Below are 17,547 nucleotides of genomic sequence, written 5' to 3'. Positions count from 1 at the left end.
GATTTTGTCTGAACCAGGGGTCATAAAGGGGCCACAGTTTACACAGAGGGGCCAAATATCAGTCTGTGTCCCTGCTTCAGTGACGTTTACATTGAAGTCATTCCTTGTTTTCTGTTAGCTCATCGATTATATTGTGAAAATTGTTCCTTGTTCAAGCTCATTGTTTACTTCAAAAAAGCTTGGAAATAAGTAATCTTCAAAAATGCTTCATAATGTGTCATTGTGTTGTTAGAAAGTGACAAAAAAAAAAACACCCTAGTGACAGGACAAGGGCACTTCAAGGGCCAATCAGATTTCAGCCGGCCCCACCCCTGGATCCGCCCCTGCCACTCTCTCTCATCACATCATCCCATATAGAAAATATAGACCTAGGGGGTGGGGTCAGTGTAGACAGCGTTCATAATTAGTGTCTGCATTACCATCGATTATCCATGATGATTTTTGCCTTGTGAAATAGAGGACGTTGCCTGTGCAGAATGAGGGAGGGGCTACTGTGCTTCGAGTTCCGTATCTCATTAACCTATAACACAGCAGGCTGGGACAGTGCGGCCATGTTTTTATGCATTACTCCTCAAAGAACCACGTTATCTTTATCCAGGTTGCAAGTTTGTCTCATGACCAACAGTGAGTAATAATACTAATGGTTACAGTTAGTAATTACTAGACAGGGCGGTGTGGGGGTGTGTTTGTGAAGGATATTGCAAGTGGCAGTTTTGTTTGTGGAGAGTGTGACGCGGTCGCAGCCAGCTGCTGCACCCCAGAGGCCCCATGTGAAGCAGGCCCTGCCACTTCCTGTTACGCTCTGCTAGACTAGAGAGCACTGCACTTGTCATTTCTCTCTCTCTCCCCACGTTTTGCAAGTGCAGGCTTGTCTCGAGCCCAAAGGCTAACTTCTCTTCCTTTTAAAGGAATGTTGACTATTTAATCTGAGTTGCTGTGCCGCTCTCTCCCTCACGGTCTCTCACCCTGTCCGTGGTCACAGGGCTACGAAAACTCACCCACGTCCACTGTCCCTCAGAGGGTGGGCTGATAAACTCGGTCAGTGCCACAGCGAGGTGTAACAGTCGTTGATAGCCTCGTGCGAGAGATGCCTAACAGCTGGAGTGACAGGTGGAACAGCCAGGAGGTATCCTAAGGTCCTGGAGCTGGGTTAAAGGCAAGCTAATAATTTACTGTAGTCAGGATTGAACTTTAAAAGAAGCCCAGGTATTCTTCTGTGGGCGCAGTTAGATTGATGGCAGATAATGCGAAACAGACTGGACTGGGCTGTTCATCTTCTCTCCAGCGGTTTACAGGGAAATCTACTGATTCCTGCGGAATGAGTCTGAATGAGCCTGTGCATGTGTACGTGCAGAGAAAGGTGATGGTGCAACAGCACCACTAAAAACAAGTGATCTCTGAAGTGTGAGATGTGACAAACTGCCACTGGATGATATCGTGATTTAGATTTCCTCTATTTTTTTAAGTTTAGAGACCAAACGGTGAATCGACAAATTTAAAAAAACAACCTGCAGATTAATCAGAAATTAAAATGATATTTTTTCTCCCCAAGTTCGACCTGTATCGTTGAACACGAGGCCAAAACACTTGATGATGCAAATGTGCACAACTGAACTTATGTCCCTAACACCCACTGTTGGCTGCTAACACCTGCTAACATCTACTGGTAGTTGGTAACTTAATTTGTGCAGAAGACCTTCAAAAGTATAAGGGATATTCACACTCTTGTCCTATATTCTAAAATACAGCTCTAAAATGTACGGTGAAGCAATAGAAATTTGTTAGCTAATAATATTTTGCTGTACACTATTCTATTCCTTTAATATCTGTGGTTGTTGGTGACTTGATGCTACTGTTGTAAATCAGTGAGCAGGATTTTTGCATCAGTGTGATGAAGAACCTTGAATTGTTCGGTATTTACTGGATCGTCAACCGGTTTCACCTCAAACACACATTTCCTTCTGGTTATTTTATCTCTAGAACGCTTTTGCTCTGTAGTTTATGTAAATCACACTGAGGTCAGAAACCTGTTTTGCACAACAGTCAACCGAATAAACAGACATTACAATACCAATGCACACTAGAGACGACCATTTTCAGACAGTCCGACAGTTGGACATGTCACTGTAGGAAATGCACAGGAGGAAATATTATCACTATTTCACTGTCATGACTTAAACATGCTAAGACTGTAATAACTCCCTGATGCACTCACTCAGTCTTTATCAGTTTACTCTGCAGCAAGCTCTAAGTTTAAACTTTGAACACAGAAAGGGGTTATTGTCCTTTTGCATTATTTGTCTCAGATGTAATTAAATTGAGGAGTATTTGTGAGTACTGTACATAGTATGCACTATATGGTAAATACAGAGGGATTTAAGACACAGTACAGTACAGAGGCCATAGAATTTACAATATTAAGTATATTGCACCATAATAATAGTGTAATAGTAATAATAATCAGATTTCACTCTTTTCAACTAGTATGAAGGAATTTCATGATACATTACTTATAGGGGTTCTCCAGTGGTATAATATTGCCGTTCAATAAAGTTAGTCACCCTGCAAGAGAGAGTATTTTTTTAAAAATCAAAGCAGCTGAGATATCCAGACATGTGTGATATGGGTAAAGCTCCAACAACAGCTGATCCTACATTTCCCTTAATGCAGCTGAATAGTGTCCTCTCCTGTCCCAGTGAATGCCCACATCTTTAAATCCCCCCCCCCCCCCCCCCCCACACTCACAGCAGGTTTCCCGTTATAAATGTGTCTCTGAACCCAAGACGAGAGTTAAACCTGATGACATCACCAGGACACCATCAGTGCTTTCTCAGGCCTGGGAGATGTTTCCTCCAGAGCCACAGAAGACTTTATAAAACTGTTTTCCATCAGGAGTAGACTGACCCATATGTGTGTATTTGGTGGAATACCCCTTTAAGAATGGAACAGACTCCCACAGCACTGATTTGTAGCGACTTGTTCTGCCCTTGAATGAACCGACCGTGTTGGACAAAACATTGATTATTGTTTTCATGAGTTAATTTCAGTCCACTCGTTGTACATGCAGACCATTTACTCTTCTGCTGTCCTTTGGCATCAGCCCGTTCACATGACAGTGATTTTAAAGTTAATTTTGCAGCTCAGAAGTTCTAGATGGTATGAACACAGTCTTTTTTTAAGCTTCTGGCAATTTCACTGTATATCACATGCTCTGCCCTTTAGATGGAATTGTAGTGGCTTGTTTGTCGTCAGGAGTACAACATTATAATTTCCCATGCACAGCACATAATGGAGGCTTTAATTCCTATAGACTTGTGATGATACAATTAGAAGGAATCTGTTTGCTCCACTTACAGAATGTAAACAATTCTAATTTTGCAAACTCCAACATAGTTAAAACAGAACTTCTAAATATAAAGATATGCCAACAACATTAACATTGCTGCATTTTCCAAATTCAATATTTTAACTAAACTTAAGTTAAAAACTGAAATTGTTTTTAATTATTCAATTGCACCTGTAAGAAACAAGAGCTATTGATCCAAGCTCCGTTATCCTCAGGTGTGGCTCTACTGTGCGACTTATCCACAGTCATGCAGATAGGTGGAGATCCAGAGGAAAGCAGAACTGACTTGAATTCGATTCTGCAGCCTATGGATGTTTATCAGCAGTGGAGGGGCATTTGACCTTTCTTGGCTGATTTTAGACCAGATGCTCCTTAACATCCTGGACCATCTGTATGTGTTTAACAGTGTCTGAAGTGACACCTGTCTGAAGGGCAGTACAGTAGTTGAGGCAAGAGATAACTGTGCTCTGTACCAAGCTGGGTGGAATGCCGAGTCAGGTAAGGCCTTCAAGGCACAACAAGGCCACATTTGCATGGGATGAAGAGTGAATGTTGTAGTTGATGTCATGCTGGAGAGACTGGTTGTGTCTAGTTGTAGAGCGGTTTAGCTGAAGGTGGTGTTTCCTCATCCATGCACTTGTCAGAGAGATGAGCACAGATTCACACTAACACCGTGGGATAAAATGGCAGGAATGACAGGTATAGTTGGGTGTCATCAGCATAGCAGTGATATGACGAGCAATGACAGAGGGTAATTGGACTCAAGGAAATGGTTTATATCACTAAGAGAAGGGGCCCAGCCTAAGCCTAGGGGCACACCTGTGGGCTGGGAATGGGATAAGGATGTATATCAATGACATAATGTGCTGCCTATTGAAACATTACAGCTGTTGACACAGCTATGCTACATTCTGGCGGTATGTAAAAAATCTATACCGTGCAAGGGTTTTATACCGGTATACTGGATGAGCTGGTATACCGCCAAGCACTAGCTCACAGGTATTTTGTCTTAACACAAAGAGCTCGGTGTTTTAACCTGCCGATCTGTCATCGCTCTGCTGTCAGTCAGATCTGCTTCGTACTCTGGAGTCAAACTAGACCAAGCGTCCTTCTCACAGAAAAGTGTGTGTGCAGATGTGAGTGATGTGAGTCATGCGTGAGCAGTGGGGACATTCCCCCGGAGCATAATGATCCCTTTAGGACCAAAATGCTTGTTGTCAATTTGTTTATTCACTCTCCCTCTCACTTTGGCCCTGTGCATACCTGGCATTATCAAGCCTCATGATCACAAGTGTGTGTGACAGTTCCCACTTTGCATTGAAATTTCATCTGAGTGAACACTTCAATGCACTTAATGAGTAATGAGATCTAATTTACCCAAATTTATATGCAAATACATTTGTACATCCTTGTTCAGTGGTGAGTTTGTTAGTTCATTATGACCTTGTAGGGAGCTAGAGGACATCAGCTGTTAGTAGGTGGGTCTTCAGTGTGGTGTAGGATTCATCTGTGTTCCCGCTAGTCAACAAATGGAGCCACACATGTCCCAAGACCACCTCTGAAAGTAGTCTGAGGGATCGCATCTCAAATGAGTCACAGTGGTACTTTCACACCTGTAGTTTGTCTTCACAGCTGTAGTCTACTTGAGATCAGATCATCCAAGATTAATGTTAATACCAGGTCTGGACCGGGCCTTGATAAGAGGATTCTGTTCGAGTGCTGTATATACATGTGCTGCAGCACTCTCTGAAAAAAAGCTAGAAAGTGGAAAGAGTTACATCCATCCGTCCAAGTGTGAGTCAGAGGGACGACTGGCAAGCTGATGTGTGTGAGCGAGGCAGAAAACAGAGAATGAGCTCTTTCATTTGAGGGTCAGAGTGGAAAAAGCGAGACAAGACTTCATAGATGTTTACTTTTGAGGAGTGAAAGATTGTGGGTGTTGTGGGGTGAAAGGTCCTCCAGTCTGACAGTGTGTGCAGACAGTGTGCTGACTGTATAGCTGCTTTCAGACATGAACTGAACTCTGCAGATACTCTGTATTTTCTCCAGAGGAGGAGCATGTGTGAACGCAAATGTCAGAGTGAGAGACTCTGCAGTTTCTGCGGACTTTCTCCACCTGCCCTCCCACTATGAAGACTCTTGAAATTCAGGAGAATCCGATGTGAGAACATAGCAGGGGATCACACGCAGGATTCACAGCGAGCGAGTGGGGGGTGATAACACAGACGCAAAAATGAAAAAAACAAAACAAAAAGAAAATGAATATCACCCGGTGAAAAAGTGGAGACACACATGTAGAAGACACCAACAGCGATTTTGTGGTGATAAGAGCAAACACCGGTGATCTCTGCAGCGGAGTTAATACGTCACTTCCTGCCTCTGTCTGCTGCACCCGGCTGCTCCATCTCTCGCCTGAGTGACGCAGATTTGTTGCTGTTGTGAACGCGTCTGTGCAGAAACCTCCCACTGCGTTGTGCATGTGTGAAAGGTAGACTACAGGTAAACTCCGTAGCCAATTGTCTGGATTTTACCCGCAGGTCATGTCTGAGAACAGTTTATGTGAGCACTCAGGCCTTTATTAACAACAGAGGATTCTTGTAGTGGTGATATTGTAAGGACTGTAGTAACTGTACAGATACGTGATAATGGCACATTAGCATTTGCACAATAATTCATTATTTCCATTGTCATTTTGACTGATACCAATATGAACAATTTTCTTTAAATGCTACACAACTTGTCTAGTTCAGACCTCTAATGAGGTCTGATTGATATAATTAATTTGAATTTGCACTATCTATGAAATGTCTAAATTACAATTCCCAAAGAAGCTACTTTTTGTCAGCATAGATGATATCTGGCTATTAGCTGCTATGACTCTGGACAGGTTATTTGTCTCCAGGTGTGTCTCCCCTCCCAGATTCCAGTTACATTTGGCAAAGAGGCTCTATTTAGCTAAATGTTGCTGATAACCCGTAATGGGGTTGTTGTTTTAATAGGATTATGCAAAACTACCCAACGTGTTGGGACATGACCCAAGACTGAAACCGTTAAATTGTGCGGCGAGTGCAGGAATGTTTTTCACACATTGTTAAAGAGAGGAGTTTTTGTAGTTCTCAAGAATTTCTCAGGGAATAATTCATGGATTTTTGATGAAAACAATCAGGCATATTTTCAGGACTGATATATATTTGAGGTCTGAGTGTCTAGGATTTTGCTGTGGCTTGATTGAATTGGCGGAGGTGTGCTCTCTTCTGAGTGCTATTCTAGTTTTCAATCTATAATGATGTCAGCTTTCGGCTCGGCTCTTTATATAATTCTTGCTCAATTGTAATACACATTAAGTTTGAAAAAAAATGTTTTAGTCTTGAGATCATGATGGCAAGTTATGAATCAGCTGCATGTTGAAATGTAATGTTGGTCTTACTGTCCAGCACCAGCTTTGAATTACACAACACAATATCTCTGTTTCTGCTTTGTTAAAAAGTCTATTGTGAGTTCCAGAATATTATAGATAAGTGTTAGGTCAAATAGAGTTCTCCTTTAACCTCTAATCTTGTAGCTACAGACTCTTCAAGAGTTATCAGCTCTGCCTTATCTTTCATATTCATCAGTCATTTCATTGTCCACATGCATTTAAATTGGGGTTCAAACATTGTGCTCATTATGGTCATTACAGAGAACAGTCTTGAATAAATATTGACTTATCCCTTTAAGCCTTATTAATCTGTCCTGTTGCGGAGAATGTTGCATATCTGGATCGCACAGCATTGGCATGAAGTTAGCATCATGAACCAAGGTGTGCTTGTGTGCAAGTACAAAGGCATTTTTGGCAATGTTAGCCTTAGCTTTGATTCTGGCCAGTCTCGATTCCCTCCAGAACTATTCCAGCATGTGCCTGGGTATTTCAGCTTTTATTTTCTATTGCTTTGAATTTAAGATGCAAATGAACTCGGGACACGCAAACATAATTAGGAATGAATGGGGAGCAGTTTTTGTCACAAATGCTGGTCAGAGGTTTCTGTGTTTGGCCTGAGCAAATACTGCACTACACACACATACACACACTCACACACACATGGAAGCAGTTAGGCCAAGCTAGAGGTTTACTCTGAACTGCCAATCCATGCCAGTCGATTGGCCCCAGCCTATCAAATGTTTCCATGAAGCCAGTGACCTCTATATGGGGACATGAGGAGAGTGAGAGGATGGTGGGGGGTGGGTTTGAGTTGGGGGTGGCAGTTTGTCAGAGCAGGAGAGTGAAGTGTACTTTGGCTCCAAGGGAAAGCGAGAAAATGAAGAGAAGGTGTGTGACTATGCTTGGCTGTGTACATGAAGAAGGGAGGAGACTGAGCAGTAGCTTGGGATACCTTGTTTAACATCTCCATTAAAATCTTAACAGACGCTTGGGGAGGCTTACACTTGGATCTTTCGGGGTGGGGCTGTTCAGCATCATAAAAAAACATCTGGGAGCAACATCTGCTCAACCTAAATCACATCAAGAGAAGGTCAACGATTCTTTTTTCCAAATAAAATCATATCAAGAAAAGGTTATTACAGTGGAACTCTCAGGAGATGCGACAATGGTGCAAGTCAAACCCTTTTGAAGTCGGAGGATCCAGTAGGATTTAACAGTGTGGTTCCTCTTTAGACTTGTAGAGGGTTAGGGTTAGGATCCTGTGTAGCAATGAGAAGGCCGGCCTCTGTTTTCCTGGCTGTGTTGGCCATAATCTTATTTTAGCCGCTACGTAATGGTCGTTAAATAACATAATTGGCCCTTGTCTGCCGGCCATGAATGCACCGGCTGTCTTAGAGCGATTGTACAACGGACTGCTTTATTTTAGGCTGAAGGTGGAGAAGAAGAAGGAGGGAGGTTAAGAGACACAAGGAGAGAAAGAAATACTGGATGTAGAGGGATGAAACGTACAGAAAGAAGGGGGGGGGATGTAGTGGTGTAAAAGAGGAGGAGAGCATAGTTTTATACCTTCACTACAGATCAGCCACTCGCACTGATGTCACTTCCTTTGTGTACTTTGCTGTGGTACGCTATCGTCATTATCTCACAGCGTACCCTGGCCTGTTCTGTTTTCTTACAGTCGGTACAGTGACTAGATTTCTGGTACGGTATTTGTCCTCAAGAAGCACTGACAGTTCTTTTGCCCTTTGGTCTTATTGAATTATCAGGCAGACAATCAGTCACATTGTAACGTAAAGACTTCTGATCTGTTTTTAGTTGATAAAAGTTTTATTTACAATCCGGCTGGTGTCTGTTAATCCAAGATGCTTGTTCTTTTTCTGTTTGAGCTGATACTTTTAAAAGGGTCATTCGTGAAGTGTTAGCAGTGTTTTGGATTCAAACACTGGTTGTCAAGTCGTGGCTGATGAAACCGAATCAGGAAGCGATGTGGGCAACTGTGTCATCGTTACCAAGCGCTTCAGCTTTTGGCCGTCGATACTTCAACGCAGCAGGGTTTTCAAATAAAAACTAGGTAAGCAGTGTTTACAAAGTTCTCTGTTTTAGGCACTTGAATACTCAGAAGTAGTGTTGACTAGCGTGTGGATACCTAACGTGAAGCCGTCGGGTATTTGGCCGTGTTGACATTTTTCTTTATGATATTCGGGTTTGTGTTTTTTTCGGTCACATTGGCTGGGCTGTCTCATTTTTCTTTCTACACCGCGAGTGCCTGTGATCGAAGAAAACGTTGTGCTCCGGTTTGATTCAGATACAAAAAAACTGAATATTTGTCGAGCTCAGGTCAGAATCGGTTAGTTTTCTCTCTGGCTCGGTCAGGTTCAGACAGAAAATTGCAGCCCTGGCCACAGTCTAGTGTGGATGTCAGACTTAAACGTAGCAACTAAAACATTGTAGTCTGGAAGTAGCCTTGGTGTTGTACTTTTAATAAACTTGTGCACCAGGAAGAGACGGATTTTAAAACATGGCCAAAAGTGAAGCAGTAGAGGTTGATGTGTCCTGGCTTTCAGTCACTGGTATGGGTCAAGTGCCAAAACACTGGATTACATCACTTCCCAAAATGCAACTCAATGGCATCTTTCATTAGACCCTCAGTTACATACCCATGTGGTATATACTATTAACTCTTCATTCCCAGTTTGATATCCAGGCTTTTTCTCAAAATGTTCCAGTCTCAAGCAGAATCCAACATGAGCCCAATAACACCGTGCACTCACGTACACACTCCTCAGTCGATTCCTCATGCGTGTGTTTTCACTGAGGTGCTCGCTCACTGGTAAACCATCCTGCTGCAGCCCAAACCATTCGGTCAAGGTTGAAAGCATTGATTCGGCATCAGCCTGTTTGTGTGTGTTGTATTAGACGTAGTAGACGTAAGCTCTCGGGTGAAGCTCAGTGCTCGGACACACTTTGGATGCTTATGTGCTTGTTAGACTTTGCAGAGTCTCTCACTCTTTTTCCATCGCCTGTTTTTTCTTTCTTTCTTTCCACTGTTGCTGCCTTGTTCTTCATTTCCTGCTGCAGTGAGCCCGCTCTTTTAATTTTTCCCCTCCTCCTCCTTCACTAAGCGTCTTGGTTTTTTCCCCCCTCTGTTTAGTCTATAGGGTTCATATAGGCCAGTGCTTGCAGCCACAGTCATGTTTACCAGTCCAGGTTTATGATCGCAGTGTAGCTCATGGAAAAGTCAGACACAGAAAATAATCACGATGATGAAACATTTGGAAATTTTGTGAAAACATTGGAAAAAATGTTTTTTTATAAGTTACATTTATATCATGTATTCATGTAGTTCAAGGTCAGTTCACATGTCATCAAAATCCAGATATCTGCAAACACTGCAGTCACAACCCATCCTGTCCTGCTCTCACTCTTCTGTCGTGAACTCATGTTCCTCATTTGTTCGTCACTGGGTTTCGTTCACGCTGTGCAGTAACTTCCTTCTCTGGCTCCCATGCAAACTCGTAGATAAGCGGCACAGGAGGTGTGTTTGATCTAAAAAGAATTCTGACATGTTTCTTACAGAAACACTTGCGTGCTCTTATTCTTTCACCTCTTCTCACTCCTGTGCTTTTGCCTCACTTTCTCTTTTCCCCCTCCCTCTTTTTATCTGATAGGTCATATACAGGAAATGGCTCTGATAGCTTCCTGAGGAAATTACACCCACTTCCTGTCTGTGTGCCTCCCCATTTGCCACCTTCCGCTCCCCCAGTTTTTTTTTCTTCTTCTTCTTCTTCTTTGCTCAGGCGCCTCAGGGAGCAGCAGCTGGGGGAGCAGTGGCGCTGGTAGGAATCCCCCCCAGTCACTGCTAATGAGGCTGAGGCCTGATGAGCGCACCAGATAAACAGCAGTGCAAACACAGCAAGCAACCATTAGCTGCTGGGTTATTTTTGGGTGCTGCCCTCATAGAATATAGACGACAGGACAGGGCTTATTGTGACTGAGTGTAAGAAGAGCGCTCACACAATGGATTCTGTGGCCAGGTGCATCGAGTAATTGTGAATGAATGAAGCTCTAATTTTTGTGTGTTCTGTGTAGGAGGATGTACAGCTCAGTCAGTTGGCGGTTTATTAGGCACACATGTATAAACTGGTGCAGTCTACTGTGGCAGGCAGTCCTATGATAAATCCTGCCTTTATGGAGCTTATAATGTTCACTTGTTGTTACCTCCACTATAGGGAAATTATGTTTTCTCCCCTATCTGTTTGTTTGTTTGTTTGTTTGTAAGCAAGATTATGCAGAATTCATAAAAAATTCTTTAGATCACTTTCTTTGTGACGTTGACATTTTCATTGAGGGAATAATTAATTGATCTTGATAAATCCAGCACATTTAGGGAACTGATATCTATGAGTGTTTGCAATTTGGTGCACCCTGATTGAATTTGAGGGGACTGATTGGCCTTGGAGGAGGTGTATGCTCTCTAAGTGTAAGTCTAGTTTAAAACGGTATTAGAGCGGTCTTGATTCAACATTTAGGTCATTTTGCTGATTTGTATTGAATTATGTAGAAAAGTTTTTCTATATATCTATCTGCAGCTTAAACAATGGGAGCACCTGCCTGTATAATGCAGTACTGTTCAACAGCACCACAAAAACCACAAAATAATCATATTAAATCAACACTTCCCTAAAACAGTTTCTATAACTCCTTATTAACAAACATAACAGACTTACCGCAGGACTGTTGTATTAGACTGTTAATAAACTGACAACTGAGCATGTATAGCCTTTGTTGTCATTATTATTTTTCTTTTTTTGGGGGGGGGGGGGTCAACTGCATTTCATTTCCTAAAGGATGAGGTCTTGTTTTCCTTTGGAGAGACCATTGACAGTGAATCTTGTTTGGCACATTGTTTGGATTTTGCTCATCTTAACATGCAAATTTTACCATAGTGGGACAAATAGAGGAATATTTAATGTTTTTCTAATTGGAGATTATTGCACCTTTTAGATTGTAGCTTATGTTTTTTTATTTATCTTTAAAAAATGATTGAATTTAATAAAAAATTTAAATTGAAAGAGTGAATCATTTCAGGCCGGTTTCACCTCCAACAACACCAAGAATTGCTGACTGTTGACGTCTGAACTGTGCTGGATTGCACCTGTAACCACACCCAACAATGATTTCATCATGTACATGAGAACACTTGTACAAAACAAGATGTTCAGGAAGTCTTAAAGTCTTCCTTCACTTTAAAAAAACATGTTGGTTATTTCCCTTGGAATTGAAACTGTGTTATATGTAAATAACCACGATTGTGTAACACTGGTATTAACTCTGAGCTGGTCTCCTGGCAGTAGAGCTGAGTGCGGCTCAGACCATGTGATCATGTGACGACAGGTTTGTTGTCTGGAAAACTGCTGGGTCAAATCTTATATTGTTTGTCACTGTGTAGTCTCCTGGGATTCACACGTGTGCAGGTGTAATACTGGAAGTGCATCAGTATCTATAACCCTTATCCTGAGCCATGAAACTGAAGGAATCCTCACTGTTGATGATGAACTCATACATGTTGTAGGTTGACTATCACAGAGAAGCACCTGAATGAATACGCCTGACCTTCACCTGACCTGATCCAGCTCCACCAAACTTACCACGTTCTCCTCTGACAGTCACCATCATATCATTATTACAGGAGCGACACGTGTGGTCTCCTCCGATTGCGGCATGGACCCTGAAGATGCCCAGTTGGGGGTGAGGTCACAGCTTGACTCCTCGTCTCTTCTTGGCCAGAGGGGTTTCACTGAAACAGCAACGCACTAAACAACGACTTAACGGTTTCACAAAGGACGTGGGCTTTTTGCACGAGCTGATGTAAACAGTGACTGAGTTGTTATTAGGCTGCCGTGTGTAACCTGGTGGAAATATGAAATGCTAAAATGTGCTGCTACTGCGTTTGAATGAGGAAACAGGTGTCTGGGTATTTTCAGTTGCGTAGCATTAGACCTCAGGCCTGGTCAGGGATGAAGAGGAATGCTGTTGTAAAGACCAGTTGTCATAGAACACACACACACACACACACACACACACACACACACACACACACACACACACACACACACACACATGTTCACTGGCAGCTCCCCACAATCACATAGGAATGGCCCCCTCCCACTTACGTGCTCAGTCTTAACCCACACACACACACACAAAGGCACGTACGCTTGATGGCTATCATCAGATTGATGCCACCTGACACTTAGTTAGTCCTGGAATGTGATGGGAGGGGGCGGCGTTGGTGGGATGGGCGTTGGTGGGTTGTGGGTGGGGGGCAGCTGCCTACTCTCGGGAGCTGATCTCGGCACTTATGTGACTTTCTGCTCAAACACTATGTACTTGTAGTGTTTTCTTCCCCCCCTCAACCACGTCTAAATCAGCCCGGATGGACCCTGATAGTTTGGAGCTTAAGCCAGCGATCATGTGCTAATTAAGGTGAAGGGAAGAGAGTCTGGTTACTTCTGAAACTCACAGACTGTCTCCATCTGTTGTCTGCACCGTGCCATATGCTGGAATGCACCGCTCGGCTCTTCCTGGGCAGAGGAGGCTCCCACTGCTGCTGCCGCCCTCCACAATCCCGTGCTCTTTACATTTCAGAGTGGCGCTGACCTTCTCTGCCTCCGTACCGCAATTAGCTTCCCCCTGCCTGCTTCAATTTATATCTCAGAGTATGAACGCGCATTACAGTTTCTCCGATATCAACCGAGTCATAACAATAACAGGGGATTGGCTTCAGCATCTCCTGTAACGAGGAGGCTGCGATCGCGGTGCAGGAGGAGCAGCAGTGTTTTGAAAAGGAGTCTGCTTTCCTCAAGGTTTTAGAAGCATGTTCTGCTTCACATCATAACTGAAGGCAGCTAACTCAGGAGAAACAGAAACCATTCACTGTTGGCACACTCACTTTTAGAGCTGACACGATTAGTTAATCAGAAACCACCCATTTCACAGCTAAGCAATAATTGATTCATTTTCAATCTAAAATGCCAATTATTAGATTCTTCCAGGTTATAAAATGTGGCTCTTCACTGATTTCCTTGGTGTTACTTTATAGTAAATTGAACAATTTGGACTTTGTTCTGTAGCTCGGACAAAACAAGACTTTGAGCTTGTGCTCCAGGATAATCTGAAAGGCCAAACCATAAATAGTAGCCATGGTAGCGAGGTTCCGCTGATGCATGCACTCGATCGATCACAAGTTAGTCTCAACCGTCATTCATGACCGTTAACCCCATTTTTATTGCATCAAATAACCTTCCGGAAAAAAATGCACTCGAACAAACATCAGTGTGAGAAGAACCACCTAAAATAACAGGAAACATATAAGAACATTTGATTTTTGTTTTGTCCATGTCCCATCCACTAACATGCAGGAAGTGGCGTTCATGACCTATTCTGCAGCCAGCCACCAGGGTACGATCAGATCACTTTTGGAGAGCCGTCACATCATCCATTTTTGCACCCAGTCTATGAGTTTCTACAGACCAAAGGCTGGTTCACATCATTAAAACCTGAGTCGTAACAGTGAAAGCATTTTATCTTTCCACCAGGACTTAGCCGTATCTGCTTTGGCAGCGGTAGCCAGTCATAGCTGTGGTTGTCATGGTGACATAATTGTTGGTGGCGTTGGACACTTTGGTAAAGTGTGCGGTGGCTGTGTGTGTGTTTGTGTCCATACAGATGTGCGTTCACAGCCCTGACAGCGCTGTGTCTCTCTGTTTAGCTAACCCCTCCTACGCATGTTGCTCTATCACTGGCCTTTCTCAACCCTCCAGCCCACTGGATATGACCATGAATCCATGAATGAACACATTCTCTCTGTCTCTCTTTCTCCTTCCTCTCTCTCTCTGTCTTTCTCTCTGACTAACAGCTCTGTTCCTCTCTGGTCTCTGTACAAAAACTTACCTTGACCTCAAAGCATTCCTGCTTACCACTGTACACACACCCACACACATACACACCCACACACATCCACACACACACACACACTGCACTCAGCCTGTGTGTGAATCATTTGTGGTTGTGGACACAGTCACTTTAGTCACATTTTCTCATAAACTCTAACCACCAAGTGATTTGTGAATGTGACTATGTGGCCTGCACACACATCACATATTCACCATAATTGGTGTAAAGTGTAACAATGCAAAAATGAACAAAAACATGCTTTAATTGTCTTATCTACAGATTGTTTTCAAATTGAATAGCAATTCTTAACCGATGAGTAAGTCTACATATCCAATCAGAATTTTTGTATATTATTAATTGTCCAAAAACATATATAGATAGTGTACATTTAAAGTCACCTTTTGTCATAATATTAACTACTGTTCAGCTACCTCAGTATAACTGGTATAGAATATACATTATATTTTATTTCTAGATCAGTGTTCTTAGTTGCTTTACAGCCTATATGTAAAATGTGCTTTACAAAAAACAGTCCAATACAAAAAATAAATCAAGACAGGATCCAAATATGGTGCCTGAAAATGACTGGACAGAATAAGAGGGACCAGAATGAGCTAAAATCAGGACCAGAGCAGATATTCTCAGCCGAGCAGATATTCTCAGGCAGGTTGTTCCTGTTTTTCAGGGCCTGAACAGAAATCCCTTCACTTCTAGTGTTTTGCCTTGACTCTATAACTACAGTAAGAGGACACTGCTCAAGGAGTCTTTACCATTACTCAGGTCCTGGTCTCTTTAATAACTGTTTGTCAGGGCTTTATTTCCACAGTGACAGTTTTTCCTCTCAGTACTTTGAGTCACCTCACACCTCTTTGGCTCTTTGCCCTCTGCACACACACACACACGCACAGCAGTGGACAATGGTAAATGTTGTACAGCCTAGCTGTTGGGTTTTTTGATGTGTGTTTGGGTGTTCCCTGGTGGCGGCTCTGGGTCTGCGGCGTTCAGAGGACTCCATGCAGAGGCAACGTGTTTGTTTGTGTTTTTTGGGTGTGTATGTGTGCAGGGGAAGTGGTGTGAAGGGTGTGAAGGGTGGGGATAAGTTGGTCACCCGTTCCGATGTATTTTCTTCCCATTTCGTGGATTTCAAAGGCATAAACCTTTTTCATTTCAGATCTGTTAGACCTGGGGGGGGTTACGTCCTCTCATGGCAGCTTGAGGAGAGTTTTCCTCGTCTGACAAATAATTTTGAAGAGCGAAAGTTTGGACAAACTTCAGAGAGAATTTCCACTGCATGTTACTCATTAAATCATTTTTTTCACCCCGAGTTCAACACCTGAACTGAATGTTTTAGTCCAGCCTCAGGGAAGAGGACTTCAGCATTACACAGAGGACACCTCATGAAATTCCCAGGATTATCTACCATCTTTTCTAATTGCTTTAATATCAGTGTGCCAGTAGCCTCATAATTTATTCCTAGAGAAAATCAGGTTTATTGAAAAGAGGTAACGGTTTGCCAGTGGATTCTCTAATCACAGTTGAAATATTTTTTTTATTAAAACATAAAAAAGTCAGTTGTCAATGAAAAAAGACCAGTTTCAACTTTTAGTCGAAGCTTTATATTCCTTTTGCCTCTGTTAGCTCACATGAATGGGATCCTGCTCATAAGCAATATGACACATCACTCTCTCCATGAGGCCACACTGAATGCTGGGACATTTTCCCTCTTTCCCTGCTTGATGTTATTTTTCACTTGGAAAGTTCACTTTGTCCAAACTTTAATCAGCAGGGGCTCAGGATGTCAAAGAGAGATAGGCTGCCAGTACAAAGTATAGCACATAATGTTTGCTAATTGCCCTGTTCTTCCTCCCTCTCTCCCTCCATTTCTCTTTCTTTCTCCCTCTCTCTCCTTCTCCTCCTCCATGGCAGGGTGTGTTTGGGGCTCAGTGCTCTAACCCAGCCATGAGCATCATCGGGGCCGAAGATGAGGATTTCGAGAATGATCTGAATGATGTGAGTGAATTAAATACGGCGACTCATGGCAGCTGAATGTCATTTTATTATCATCTCTCATTGTCATTGTCTTGCCCTCACGTTCTCTCTCTCTGTCTCCTCCTCTGTCTGTCTGCCTCTCTCAGACGGTGGATGACCAGGATTCACGCTTTAACAGCATAGAGCAGTTGAAGGATCGGCCGACACACCTGCTGGTCTTCATGCAGCATGTGTTTCTACAGTTTGACCCTGCTCCCGTGGTGAGAATTACACCTCCTGTGACCCAGTGTCTTTTTATCTGTGTGTGAGTATGTAGTAGAGTGTCGATACGGTTCGGTCAAGTTGGCTGGACTATCAATACGATGTTTTACTCTGCATTTGCCTGTAAAGTCGGGTTCGGGTTGGGCGGTGTGTTTTCTCTTGGGTGCGCCGCGAGCCGCACTCTAATGTGTAGGTGTCAAACAATGATCAAATTGTTGATTTTAAAAGAAAATAAATCAACAGTTGAATTTGAATATTATTTTGTCAGTCAGCCAGGGACAAATAAATACGACAATATAAGACTTCAGGTTCTGGGAATATTAAATGGAAAATGTTTGTCTTTTCAAATACTAAATGATTTATTAATTAATCAAATTGGTAGATCAGTTGATAATAAATATAATCATTAGTTGCTGCTCTACAGGAAGATGCCCACTCTGTTTAGTGTTGTCAGTAATAGAAAGTAAAGGTGCTGCTTCTACTCCAGTGACTCATAGCTGTGATTTGCTAATTGAGACTAAGTGAAAGTTTGAAGAGCCGCAGGACTAGAATAATACATAAAATGATCTTAGATGCA

The 17,547-nt window shown here is 42.6% G+C and overlaps 1 protein-coding gene across 13 annotated transcripts in view; it reads left to right on the top strand.

Moving 5' to 3' along the window:
• arhgef1b (Rho guanine nucleotide exchange factor (GEF) 1b) overlaps positions 1-17,547 on the top strand; it is a 39,200-nt gene that overhangs the window by 1,635 nt on the left and 20,018 nt on the right. For 6 of the 13 annotated variants that reach the window (XM_034612314.1, XM_034612315.1, XM_034612313.1 and 3 more), the window contains exons 2-4: positions 12,454-12,512; positions 16,647-16,730; positions 16,856-16,969. In XM_034612314.1, coding sequence (XP_034468205.1) covers positions 12,486-12,512; positions 16,647-16,730; positions 16,856-16,969 — 225 coding nt within the window. In that variant the 5' untranslated portion in view covers positions 12,454-12,485. Of the gene's footprint in view, positions 1-12,336; positions 12,513-16,646; positions 16,735-16,855; positions 16,970-17,547 lie in introns of all 13 variants that reach the window. The other 7 variants (XM_034612317.1, XM_034612322.1, XM_034612318.1 and 4 more) reach the window with 4 other exon arrangements.

This window comes from Hippoglossus hippoglossus, chromosome 16, assembly GCF_009819705.1.
Source record: "Hippoglossus hippoglossus isolate fHipHip1 chromosome 16, fHipHip1.pri, whole genome shotgun sequence".
Classification (NCBI taxonomy): Eukaryota; Metazoa; Chordata; class Actinopteri; order Pleuronectiformes; family Pleuronectidae; genus Hippoglossus; species Hippoglossus hippoglossus.
The sequence above is the reverse complement of the archived record's forward strand: the minus strand, read 5'-3'. Positions and strand labels throughout refer to the sequence as shown.